Source organism: Hipposideros armiger, unplaced genomic scaffold (genome assembly GCF_001890085.2).
Source record: "Hipposideros armiger isolate ML-2016 unplaced genomic scaffold, ASM189008v1 scaffold_29, whole genome shotgun sequence".
Lineage (NCBI taxonomy): Eukaryota > Metazoa > Chordata > Mammalia > Chiroptera > Hipposideridae > Hipposideros > Hipposideros armiger.
The window spans coordinates 4,113,811-4,126,365 of NW_017731379.1; the positions used below are offsets into that span (position 1 = coordinate 4,113,811).

General features: G+C 51.7%; 1 protein-coding gene across 5 annotated transcripts in view; it reads right to left on the reverse strand.

Annotated features, from left to right (window-relative positions):
* Window positions 1-6,726, reverse strand: part of TBX4 (T-box transcription factor 4) — a 30,561-nt gene extending 23,835 nt beyond the window's left edge. For 4 of the 5 annotated variants that reach the window (XM_019636599.1, XM_019636598.1, XM_019636597.1 and 1 more), the window contains exons 1-3: window positions 5,828-5,997; window positions 1,898-2,092; window positions 969-1,063 (exon numbers count right to left, since the gene is read on the reverse strand). In XM_019636599.1, the coding sequence (XP_019492144.1) occupies window positions 969-1,063; window positions 1,898-2,089 (287 nt within the window). In that variant the 5' untranslated portion in view covers window positions 2,090-2,092; window positions 5,828-5,997. Of the gene's footprint in view, window positions 1-968; window positions 1,064-1,897; window positions 2,093-5,827; window positions 5,998-6,579 lie in introns of those variants that run through there. The other variant, XM_019636596.1, reaches the window with a different exon arrangement.
* Between the last annotated feature and the right edge of the window lie 5,829 nt (window positions 6,727-12,555).

A 12,555-nucleotide genomic window follows, 5' to 3' on the forward strand; every position in this document is an offset into this window, starting at 1 on the left:
GATGGAACTGAAGCCCCTGTGGTCTGACTCCAGATCCCTGGCCCTTGATGCTTCGCCATCTTATTCCTCAGAAAACCCAGTTATGGGCCCACAGCCAGGCAAAGGGACAGTTTCACACCTAACCTGTCCCCCAGGAATCAAAATCAAGTGTGAGTACGTGGAGGAGCAGAGTGGGGTGGATGACGGGGTTCTTGAAGCTGAACTTTCCAGTTTCTCTGTCTTCTGTCTGCAACAATCTCCCTTCACCTGATAACCGCTCTCGGTTCCATGGCTGCCCCACCCCAGACTCGCCTCCCCAGCAAATCTCTCCATCATGCCCTCCCTGTCTGCATCTTCCTCCTCTCACCCTCTCCTCCAGATTCTATCCCACAGACACCAGCACATTTTAAAGATGTTTCCACTTTATAAATCATCCCTTCTGGCAGCCACCAGAGTGCTGCTCCCCGAACAACACACACACAGAGCCCGACGGTGCCTTCCCCTGGGCAGAAGGGGAGGCTGGCAGCAGAGGAACAGCCCGGTGGTATGAGAGACTGGGGGTTTGCTCTGCCCCCCAAAAGTTATGGAAATAGGAAAACATGGTCCTGTCCCCTTCCTCCATCTGTTGAGGAACATCTCCAGATCCCCAATCAATACAATCCTGAGAAACCCTGCAGGTCCCCAAAAGGAGGAGGACAAAGCAGCCCCAGAGGGCCAAAAGTGCCAGAGCAGAGACCTCCAGCGTCGCCATCCTTATTTGCATTTCATTTACATAGTGCTGCCCTCTCTTCCTTCCATCCAGGGCGCTCCCTTTCAGGGTAGCACCCTGCGGACTTCCAAAACCCAGTCCGAAGTCGTGACAGGACAAGGGGCTAAGGCCAGAGTGGCGGAGGGAACTCCAGTCGCCCAATAAGACTGCTAAGGGAAGCCCTGATGATCCCCATTGCTCCCACCCGTCATCCCCCCCAAATCAATCTCCCAGTGCTGACCTGCCCGCCTTGGTGATGATCATCTCCGTGCCCGCCTCGTGGAACTTCTTCCAGAGCTCCTTCTCGTGCAGGCCCACCTTGATGTTCTCGATGGTCTAGGGATGGGAGGGAGGGGCACTTGTGTCGGCCTGGCCCACGGCTCCACGCGGAGCCCTCGGAAGGAACACAGACCCAAGGAACTATGCAGAACCACTGCCAGCCCCGGGAGCCACCGCCTCAAGATTTCGTTTCATGGCATTATTCTGTACCACTGATGAATTTTTAAAAATGTAATCCGTGGCTGAAACTCCCTCCTTCGGAGCTGCACCTATCTTAGGCCGGCGGAGGATGCATAAACTCACTTGCCTGGGTAGATGACCCACTCCTAGACAAACATAAACACTCCGCATGCCCAGACATAGCCACAGGCTGGCGGGCAGACGCACAGACCCAGGAGGGACACGCACTTCCTCGGCCAGGCGCGCGCGCACCCGCACACATTGCACGCAGACCCGCACAGGCCGAGGGTGTGCGCAAAAGGATTCTGTCCGTTGTCGTCATCAGGTTATCACCGTGATCCCCTCGGTGACGTCTCCCTGGCCTCGGAGCTTCGCGGTGGCTCCCGAAACACACACACCCGACCCTCTGGGGCCACTCTTCCCCCGGTCCCAGGATTTCGCCACCCGGCCTCTTAGGGTTGTCAGAGCTGGACACTTGACCCAGCTCGTTCAAATGCCGCCGGGGTCCCCTCCCGCGCCTGTCCCCGAGTAGCCCTGAGGGATCCAAGTGGAGGAAGAACGAAAGGCAGAGAGAGCGAGCCTTGCCGGAGAGCATCAACAGGCAGATAGTCCAGGACGCAGCTAGGTCACCCAGGAAGCGAGTCCTGCCCGCAGTGGAGCGGACTGACAGACCGACGCCCGACCTCTGCCCGACGGCCGGCGAGGCCCTACCTGCTCCGCGACGGCGGCGACGTCGGCGCCGGGGCCCGGGGGGCTGCCGAGCGCCGCTGCGCTGAGGCCCGGCGCGGCCAGCTCGGGCTCGGGGGCGTTGGCGGCGTTGGCGGCGTTGGCCTCGCCGCCAAGCACTGGGCCCGTGGCCCGGAAGGCCTCCTCGCTCTCCGACAGGCCCTTATCCTGCAGCATCTCCTGCGGGCACAGCACACACCAGTCACATGCCCAGGTCCACACTGGCCAGAGGCCCCACAGCCCTCTCGAGCCGAGCTGGGTGGCTTTGAGCCCTGGCGCACGTGGACCCCGCCCCCTCCTGAGCTGGGGGAGGGAAAATATGCGGAGGGCAAGACCCTCGCCTCCTCCCTCTGGGTTCTGGACCTGGGAGGGTCTGCCTGCGGTGCAAAGTCTGCCTGCCCCAGGTTGTGGGTCTGTATGATGAGTAGGTCTGGGGGGAAGGACCGCCCTCTAGGCATTGCCCCAACTGCACCCCCAATCCCTCCCTCCTGCTGGGCTCCAGTGGAGCCAGAGGCCTAAGTCTTTTTCGCCTGTTCCCTAATAACTGGAGTCCAGGCTCACTCTTGGGCCAGGGCAGCCAGGACACTGAGCAGACAGAAGAGGAGAACCAGGCCAGGAGGACAGCATCCAGGCTCCTGGGGCTCCACACCTGTAGAAACGGTCTAGGGCTGGGCAGCCCCTCAAGCCCCTGCTTACCCATCTGCCCTCACCCCCTCTCAGACAGCAGTCAGAGACTTCCTGAAGGAAAGGCTTTCTCTCCTGCACATTCCCACTCTCACAGGTGTGTAACTCATGCAAGCACACACAGCCTCACACCCAAAGTACCCCCACACAGCCTTCCTAGTCATCCACGCAGCCACGCTCTCTCCTAAGGCCACTCTGTGTCAGGTCCTGAGCTCAGCCAGGGTCCTCCCCAACCTTGCCCTCATACTCGCTGGCTCACTCACTCACACTTTTAGTTCCTTAGGGCTCTCTCTGCTCTAGAGCAAAGGACCCAGACCTCTCAGCTAAGGACCAAGCTGGTTGGATGGGTCGCTTTCACAGGCACAGCCTAGTCCTGCCCCAGGGCACAGTTATCCTTCCCCAAGTGTCTAGAACTATTCGCTGGCCTGCCCATGTGCCTGCTCCCTTCTGGAAGGTGGCCCTGGAATATATCAGGATGAGCGCCCGGCCTGCAAGGACCTGCCTTTCCCGCTTTCATCATAGGTGCAAACCTGCATTATCTCTGCCTCTCTTTTCCACCTCCCTGCTCTTCTCCCTTCTTCTGGATCTGGGCAAGTTCTGGTGGGGTTTTCTACATGTCTGGCTGCGTGTCTTGTAGTGCAATGTTCCCCCCTGTCTCCTCCTACCTGCTTTCTGTTCACCCCTGGATCTCTCTGGGCATCCCAAGGCCCAGGTCCCTCTCCCCCTCCGAGCATTGGCTTCCCCATTCCAGGGCCTAGACATCGGCTCCCAGGGCCTCACAAAGTAAATAAGCCAAGTGCAACCGAGGAGATAAAAAGGGGCTGGGGCCAGTTGGGGCTGGGAAAAAGCCCGTAAAGATAAGGCTGACAGCCCGGCTGGTCCTCCGGCCACGGGCAGCAGGGACCAAGGCTCGCCCCGGCATGGCCACCGCCAGAACCTGCCTTGGGCCACGTGCGGTTTCCAGGGCCTAGACTAGGTAACCCAGGAGCCCCCAGGCGAGGGGACCCCGCGCAGCGAGTGTAATTGTGCGCTTTGTCCCAAGACGTTTGTTTCGAGTATATCTGGGGTCGGCCGGAATGAGAGCCCGAGATCGATCGGCTGGTCCAAGGTGCGGCGTCCCGCGCGGGGCCAGGAGGAGGGGCCGCCTGGCGCGATGCTGCCTTGGCCACTAGGTCCTCTGTGAGACACTTGTCACACCTGGAGCCGTGCAGCGGCGCCGTCCGGCTGGCGCTCCGGGCCAATCCCGCCGCTCCGACTCGGGACTAGGGCTTCGCCCTGCTCTCCTTCCCTAACTCGGGGTTCACCTCTTCCTTTTCTCTCGGCCAGGGAGCCACATCCCGACATCGCCACAGCTCGCCCTAGCTGGACCTCCCGGATAATTTCCTTTTCTTCCCGTCGGGCTGGCCCAGAGCGGCCCTCTCCGCGGTCCCCTCGGCACAGCCGGGTCCCGCGCCCAGCCGGAGTCTGCCGCCGCCCGCGCTCGCCCCTGCCTTGGACCCTCCGCAGGCGCAGCGGTCGGGCTCTGCGTGTGTTGCTTTCAGCCTCCTCGTTTCCTAAGGAGAACAGCATTTTTCTTTTCACTCTAGATTACTGGTGATATTTTTCTTGCACTGGGGGAATTGTTATATTTTAATTATCTTTATTATCAGAGTAGTATTCTGGTCAGCTCAATAACATTAAGAATATTTGTCCAATCACATAAATTATTAGTACTGTTTTTAAAAAGGCTATATGGTTAAAAGTACTGGTTTGATTTATTAGTTCATTATTATTAAATATGTGGTTGTTGCTTTCCTGTCAGTGCTTCATCATTCTAGGGCCTAGTGTTCCAATGGGTCATGTTAATCTAGCATTATTTTTATTTTTACTCTGTACCCCTAAAATGTTTCCGTTGCTGGTTCCTCAGTCTCTGTTTGTACTTTGTCACAGGTTTTATAACTTATTTACTATAACTTGTAATATTATTGTTCTCGATGTTCACATGAATTTTCTTACATCCTTATAATACTTCCTGTTGTTTTTGCTATTATTTGTTTCCTTAGGATTGTTCAGAATACTCCAAGTATTCTTCATCACATCGTTACAATATCTTGTTACTTTGTCGTTATTGGTAATGCTATGGATCTTAATTCACTAGTTATTTTTCATCACATCATTACTTGTTGTTACTTTGTCATAATTTGTAATATCGCTGTAGCTCTTAATACTCTGATTATTTTTCATCACATCTGTACAATACTTCTTATTACTCTACCATTATTTATAATGTTGTTGGAACTATTAATACCTTGGTCATAAATTGTCATATCTCTCCAGCAATTCTTGTTGCTGTCTTTATTTATATTACTACAGCTCTTAAGATTTTGGTTAATATTGATTTTAATAATTCATTATAGTATCAATAATAAATTATATGATAGTATTCTGTCAATTATATTATTAGTATTTCCCTTAGTCACATTTTTCACTGTTCATCTAATTTCCTACATTTTTATCATTTGTTACACTATTACTATTTCGTATATTTTTGATATTGATCTTAATATAATGGATCTTATCACATTGTTCCTATATTTGGAGTTTCTTCGTCTATGATCCTTTTAAATTTGTGGTTACAGTTTTTACTTGGCTCTCAAAGTGACTATTATTTTATTGTTTTAACGTCTGAGTGTTGTGTTTGTTATGCCGCTTAGCCTTGTTTTTTTGGTAATTGCTTGCTCACGTCCTGATAATTCTTGACCATCGATCATTATTTACATATAATGTTCCTTGCCTTAATTTTAAGGAGCCTGTTACATCAAAGGCTCCGAAATCCAGTGTTCCGATCACACACATTTCTACATCGATATTCGTCACCAGTACCCCGGCCCTCTTCCTTGGCCTTTCTTATTCTGCAAACACCAATTTCAAGACCACCTCTTCTTCTTCCTTCGGAGCTGGTGCAGTCGTCTCTATGCTCTTGGGTCCCTAGACCCAATTCGTCCGGTCACTCCGAGGAGAGGAAGGCTCGCGCCCCAACCGCTGGGAGTGGGGCCGAGACGGCAGCCAGATCAGAGGCACTTGGCGCCGCTCTCCTGTCGCCTTCACCGTTCCCCGAAGTTCTTACCCGATCCCGTTACTCTCCCCCTTTCCAGCTTATCCTCCTGGACCCTGCAGCCTAACGCTGGGCTCAGCGTGGCCCCTGCCCCACACGCCTGGCTTACCCTCATCCCCGCCGGCATCCACACTCACCCTAACTGCGCTGCAGCATGCGGAGGCGCCTGCGGCCCGAGGTCCACGCGGGCTCGGGTCCGAGGAGCACCGGACAGCTGAGGCTCCGACTCTGGGCCGCTGGGTCAGCGTCCCGCTGTCCGCCGCGACCTCGCGGCCGGACACATCCCGGCTCCGGAGCGGGCCCTTGATCTCCGAGGCTGCACTTCGGGGCCTCAGCTCCCTCCTCCTCCGTCCCTCCCTGCGGGGACGACCCCCCCTCTGACGTCGCCACTGTCAATCAGTCTGCGCCTGCTGCCCCCCCCCTCCCGGGGAGGGGGCCTCCAGGATCCCCTGGCTCTGCTGCCCCTGGACCTCGAGCCCCCAGCGGGCCGTCGGCTCCCCAACCGAGCGGCCCCATGCCCTCCCCGCGGCCCTCGGGCCGCCACCCAGGCCGGGGCTGGGAGCCCGCATGGTTTAGATTAGAGAGGCGGGAAGAGCGGGCGAAAAGCCCCGCCGCACCGCGCGGATCCCACCCGAGGCTCGACATCCAGGACGGCACGCCTGGAGCGCTCCACCGCAGGGCCTGCCCGGGCCGGGGCCACTTCCAGACCACCGCCCTCCACCGAGCTCTGGCCGCGGGCTGCCCGCCCGCACACACCCCTGTCGGAGCCGGGCTCCCAGCCGTGCACGCGGTTTCTTCGCCAGCCCGCTTTCCCGGTCGCAGGTGCCAACGCGCCCACAGGCCCACACTCCGTTTACCGACCATACCCAGCACACATTCTCACACCTACACTCTTCGGCCAGCACTCGCTCCTGCTATAGGGCTCTGGGCACCGTCGCGACGGCCGGCACGGCCTGGTCTGGGCACGGCCCCTCTGCTCAGCAGGCCCTGCTCGTCGGGGCCTAGCAAGCAGCGAGCAGCGGGCGCTGGACCCCGCAGCGTGCCTTGGAGTTGGCCGCGGGGGTCACAGGTGAGGGCAGGCCCTGCGCTCCGACAGGGAGGAGGCCTGGAGTCGTACAGGCAGCGGCGAGGTGCTGGGCCAGCCTCTCAACCCAAGTCGAGGCCGAGGCTCCAAGGTGCCAGGTTTGGCAGAGCCTCTTGGGGAAATTGCTGCGATGACCAAGACTCTGCCAGCAGCTCCCCGAGATCCCAGAGAGCTTAAGAGGAAGCCTAATGCCTGCTTTAGTCTCTGAAGCTCCACTTGGAGCCCCAGATCCCTGTGACTCAGAAGGTGATGCCCCCTCAGCTGCCTAGACGTCCCTGCCCAGCCTCTGACTCTCTACTCCCTGTGTCTCCACTTACCTCTATTTCTCTGTCTGTCTGTACCTCCTCAGAGGATCCTTCAGCTCCATAGCACACAGACCCATGTGAACCTCAGTCCATGCCCAAGCCTCACAGCCTGACACATACCCAGAATGCTGGGGCAAGGATAGGCCTGCCCACCCATTCCAAAGGCCCCAGAGTCTTCTGTCAATAGGATTCCCAGATTAGCCCCTTGGTTCTCAGCATAGACTGCATCTGTCCCTCTACTGGTGTCCCCAACCTTTCCAATCAGCCTCTGTTCCTTTTCAGATTCTGCCCTCAAAATCAGATGGAAGGGAACAGGAGGGGGAAATTCCTTCCCTTGATGGATCTGTCCCTTTTCTAATGCTAGGAAATGGAAAGCCAGCATCAGTGCACGCAAACGAGGAAACAAAACACCAAATTGGAAAAGCCAGCTGCTGCTGTCAGGCCTGTAACCCAGCTCCGCCATGGGCTTACTGCTCAAGAACCTCTATCACCCCCTAGCAGTACCAGATCCCACTACCCCATCTTCCCTTCACAACTTGTCTCATGGAGTCCTCCACCAGGAAGGGGAAGTCAAGTCTAAGAGGGGTGGAGAAGCTTAATCCTCCCTGCATCCTGCCTCCTCCTGCAGTGGAGAAAGGGAAGGCCCTGGTGTTTCAGGAGACCCTTGGGGAAGTCATGTTTCCTGCGTTTATTTGGGAGAACTGGATGACACGCCTCGGCTTCTGCTCCCAAGCCCCCGCCTATGCCCTCTCTAACAGCCTGTAGGGAAATCCCTTGTAAATAAATAATATGCAGACTAACCAACCAATTACTGTGTTGGAATGGTGACCAGGGAGGGTAGTGAATCACCAGGTACCATGGGAAGACTAGAGTTAGGCAGGCCAGACTCTGAAAAGGATTTGTTGACAGTCTTTGGAGGAAGTTCATAACGAGACCATCCAGTGTGGCTCTTTAAAGAAACTCAAGTGGAGCCTTTCTATAAGTGCAAGGCGTTCTGGAGACTCACGGGCTTTGGACTCATAGTCCCAATCAATATTGACCAGTTCATGACAATATGGAGAATGAGACATGGAAGGGACAGGCAAGGTTTTGGTGATGAAAAAGAAGGGGCAAACCAGTCAGCAAAGAAATAAATGAGAAAGGGAAGTTATGTATACACACATTCTCCATTACTAGAATAGAATACCTTATTTCATTGCTTCTTAAGACACACATTTTCTACATTTAACATCTGTAAAATTGGCATGCACCTTAAATTCCATGTGTGTCATAGTTTAGTGTTTTTTCTTCTTAGTGGTACATAAAACAATAGAGTGGCTGACAATTGATGAAGTATAGTATTTGCTGATAAATGGTCTGTGGAGAAAAGAAAAGACCTTTTTCCCCCCCCCCCCCTCAAAGCTGATTTGTGGATTTCAAGGCACAAAAACTCTCATCAACTAGCCAAGCAAATAGTTGACCATAACCAAGCATCTATCATACCAGCTTGGATTGGCTTAGGGGAAATCCCTCAGGTTTGGTGTCAGACTGACCTTGGTTTTGAAACCTGGCTCTGACTCCTGGCTCACCATTTAGCAGTGTGTGCCCTTGGGCAAGTCCCTGAACACTTACATAGAAGAAGGATAATCACACCAAACCTCCTAGCTTATTGCGAGGTTTAGCTAAGTTAATGCACGCCAAGTAATTTTAAACTTTATTTTATCCCACCTCTTTCCCAAAAAGTTTTGAGGTGGTTTATAACCAAAGTAAGCTAATGAAAATACAAGTAGAAACACAAAATAGGATCAAGGAAAAAGGTGAAAAAACACATACTATCACTAAGTGTTGACAAAGTTACTATTATAGAGGACAAAAGTTACTAACTGCAAACTCACTAACGAATGACCTGCAAACTTACTAATTAATTACCTAAATAATCAATCCCAAAGGGAGCAGGAGCTACAGGATAAGCTGGGGAACCCCAGTCAGTGCAAGAAGGTGGCTCACCCGGAGCCTAGGGTGGGTTTGGTTGAAGATGACTAGTTGAACTTGCTCCATCGTGTAGTGAAGACATTACAGTTTTGGTGTGTTTTTTTAAACTGGAGGGGAGAAAATTTGTGGGGAATTTTTTGCTTTCTTGGTAAAGGGGAAGACATAATCTTCTTTTCCCCTGTGGATGAGATCCCTGGAGTTCTCACCCTCTCGAGACCTTGAGGCAAGAAGGATGAAGGCCAATATGCTAAGAATATCAGAGCAAAGAGACCTGGGTTCCTGGTGGCATCACGGAGCAGGTAAACCAGTGCCAACCTGCTTCTTGTAATGTGAGGGAAAATAAACCCTTTTTATTTACCTAATTATTAGTCTGGGTCTCTGTTGCTTACAGCCAAATACACTCCTGAGACATAAGATCCCAGTTCAGTGTTGAGTCCTTACGTGCCCCATAATGAAAGATTCATATTCCAGTACCTGTTTGTGCCCTTATGCGCACATACCTTTCCATTCAAATCCAGGAAACAAAACCCCTCCACACTCTCCTTCCAGTCATGTTATTCTGTGTGTGCTATGATCTAAGGCCAGGATCCTTATTAAGCCCCCAAAAAGAAAGGATGGGTGAGGCAGCAGGGAATTTACCTGTCCCCTGTGGCTTTATTGTTACCCAGTAGCCCCAGATCTTCGTTCTAGATTCCCCAGCCCACATCCCATTGGGATTATCAAACTCAGGACAACTGGGATGGGGGCAGGAGTTTGAGCTCATTCTGGAAGCTGGAGGATTGAGCAAGGGGGATGGGTAGCAAGAGGGCAGCTGCTGCTGCTGCAGGTGCTTCCCCTCAGACCACAGATGCAGGTCTGTTTACCTGACCTCTCACCCTGGCCTCCCAGGCCTCCTCCCACAAAGAGAATTAGGAAACTTCCAGTTAGAAGGAACTGTGGACTGGGCTGGCCTGTTCCCTGACCTGGGTGAAATAGGCTGGTCTGAGTCCTTTCAGGACTGAGGGCAGAGACAGACATTCACCAGTAGCACAGTTGGGTCCCTCCTATAACTTTCACTTGAGGCCTTACAGAGAAAAGTAATGATCAGCTCTGGGCTTTCCGTAGTCAGGGCTAGCAATTTAGACCTGTTCCAAAATCTTTATCTGTAGGTGGATTCTCTGCAGAAGATCAGACTTTCTTCCCCATTACACGACATGCTCCTGAGCTGCAATTTCTTGCCATTTTTTCCAGTGAGACGTCTCTGAGATACACACTTATTTTACCATCTGGTGGAAGAAGGTATATCTGTGAGGGTTGTGTTAGGTCAAAATCATTTCTAAGCCAGAGAAATTATTTAATTATCCAACCCCCCTTTTTCCCCCCTCCTCTTTCTCTCCTCCACTCTTCTTGAGTATGGGTTATTTAAAACTGGCTTTTAGGGGTGACCGGTTAGCTCACTTGGTTAGAGCGTGGTGCTGATAACACCAAGGTTGCCAGTTCGATCCCCGCATGGGACACTGTGAGCTGTGCCCTCCTTAAAAGAGTCAATTATGCCATTGTAGCATGAAAGCAATGTGTAACCAATGACCATGGCTGCACCCTTATTGGGCTGTTCCCTTACGTTTTTCAAAAAAAATTTGAAAAAACTGGCTTTAAAGAAAACAACAACAACTGGCTTTTAATTTGGATCCTCAAGGATTTTTTTTTAAATATGGGACTGAAACATTAGAATTCAAGAATGGGAGTATGTGGGCTATCAGAAAGCCCTTGGAATTTGAAGCTAAAAAGCGTAAAACCTGAATTCAGTTCCTCAGCAATTTACAGAGGGACCTAGTGCGTGATCAACTTTAAGCCTCTGTTTCTTCATCTGTAAAATGAATAACAAACACTTCATAGAGTAGTAGAAAGAATGAAGTGATATCACATTGATAAAAGTGCTTTAAGGATTCACAATAATAGCTAACATTTATCGAGCACCTACAATGTGCCTGGCAGGATTCTAGGAGTTTTACGAGCGTTTTCTCATTTCAACCTTACCACTTTATTGGGTGGGTACTATCATAATCCCCATTTCACAGATGAAGAAATCAGGTAATTTGTCCAAGGTCATACAACCAGGAAATGAAGTTAGGATTTAAGCCCAATTAGTCTGGATCTTCAGTGTCCATGCTTTTAAATATACTGCTCTATAGTCACTTAACTTAAACTGGTTTCATTTGTTAAACAAGGATAACAGTGCTTCCCCCACAGGGTGGTTGTAAAAGTATAATACATTGTAACACTTGTATCATTATTGTAAATAGGACTTGCCCAAGGTCTCAGGGTAAGAAAAGAGGTCATTGAACGTCTATAACTTCTATAGTCCATTGGACTCTATACAACTCCAGAGCCCAAGATCTTAACTATTCTTATCGTTCATTTTCTAAATAATAAAATACCCACCCTGAGACCAAAGACTTAATCATCTCTCTCTTTAGACTCCCCAGAGACATAGTACATCATTCATGATCCCAAGAGCATCATGCTCCATCTCCCACTGATCCCCACCAAGCTGGCTACGGGAAGAGTCAGCAGGACCCATGGGAGTGGGCTGCTCATTCACCAGGCCATGGTGGTGGGATGGACAGCATACCACACAGACTCTACCATAAGCTTTTCACGTGCACAGACGGTGCTGATGGCCCTTTCTAGCTGCTAACACTGTCTCAGCCAAAAAAGGCAAATGCTTAACTAACCCAGGCACAATGAGGATAAGGATAAATGTGCTTTCATCTGGAATAAAAGTCTCTGTTGTTCCTTATCTCCAAAATCCATAAGCTCCCTCTAGCTAATGTTTGGGAAGTGCTTCCTAATGTCTACCTTCAACCCCTCTTGCTGCAGTTAGTCCTGCCTCTGTCCCTAAGAAATCAGAGACACGCTGGGGCTCTGTTAACTGGTCAGACCTCCACAGTAAGCATTTCCATACCATTATTCAGCCCCCAAAAGCTGGGTGGATGGAACTGTCCAAAGAGCCCTGAGCCCAAGAGCTATGCCAACACTGGCACTGAATAGGGCACAGACCCCAGTCAGTTGCCATTTTAGGAGGCAAGGCCCAAGGCTGTGGCCCCTCCAGAATTCAACAGGCACTAGAAGAGGAGAACAGGAAGGAGTCCCTAGGCCCAACCCCCATGTCCCTGAATTTTCTTAAGTTTCTCCTTTGAACACGGTCTTTTATTTATTGAGCCTCATTTAACCTCAGCCATGTCCTCCTGGGATCATTTATTTGGTAACTGCCACTCAGCCTGCTCTGGCATTAACCTCATAATCCTACTGATTTCCTCCAAGCTAGTTGGGGGTTTTCTCGACTTCTTCCTGGGTTCGTAGAAGCTGATTCCCAACTCTGGTCATTACCAAGGAAGAGGCCCCAGATTGGTAAGGGCCTGCCTGGAGGACCATTTGGGGGTTCCTTGTTCCCGCCTTGGCCCTTCCCAGGCTGTGAGAGATGGATTCGTGAAGCCACCTTGGTTGCTTAAGTGTAAGGTAAGGC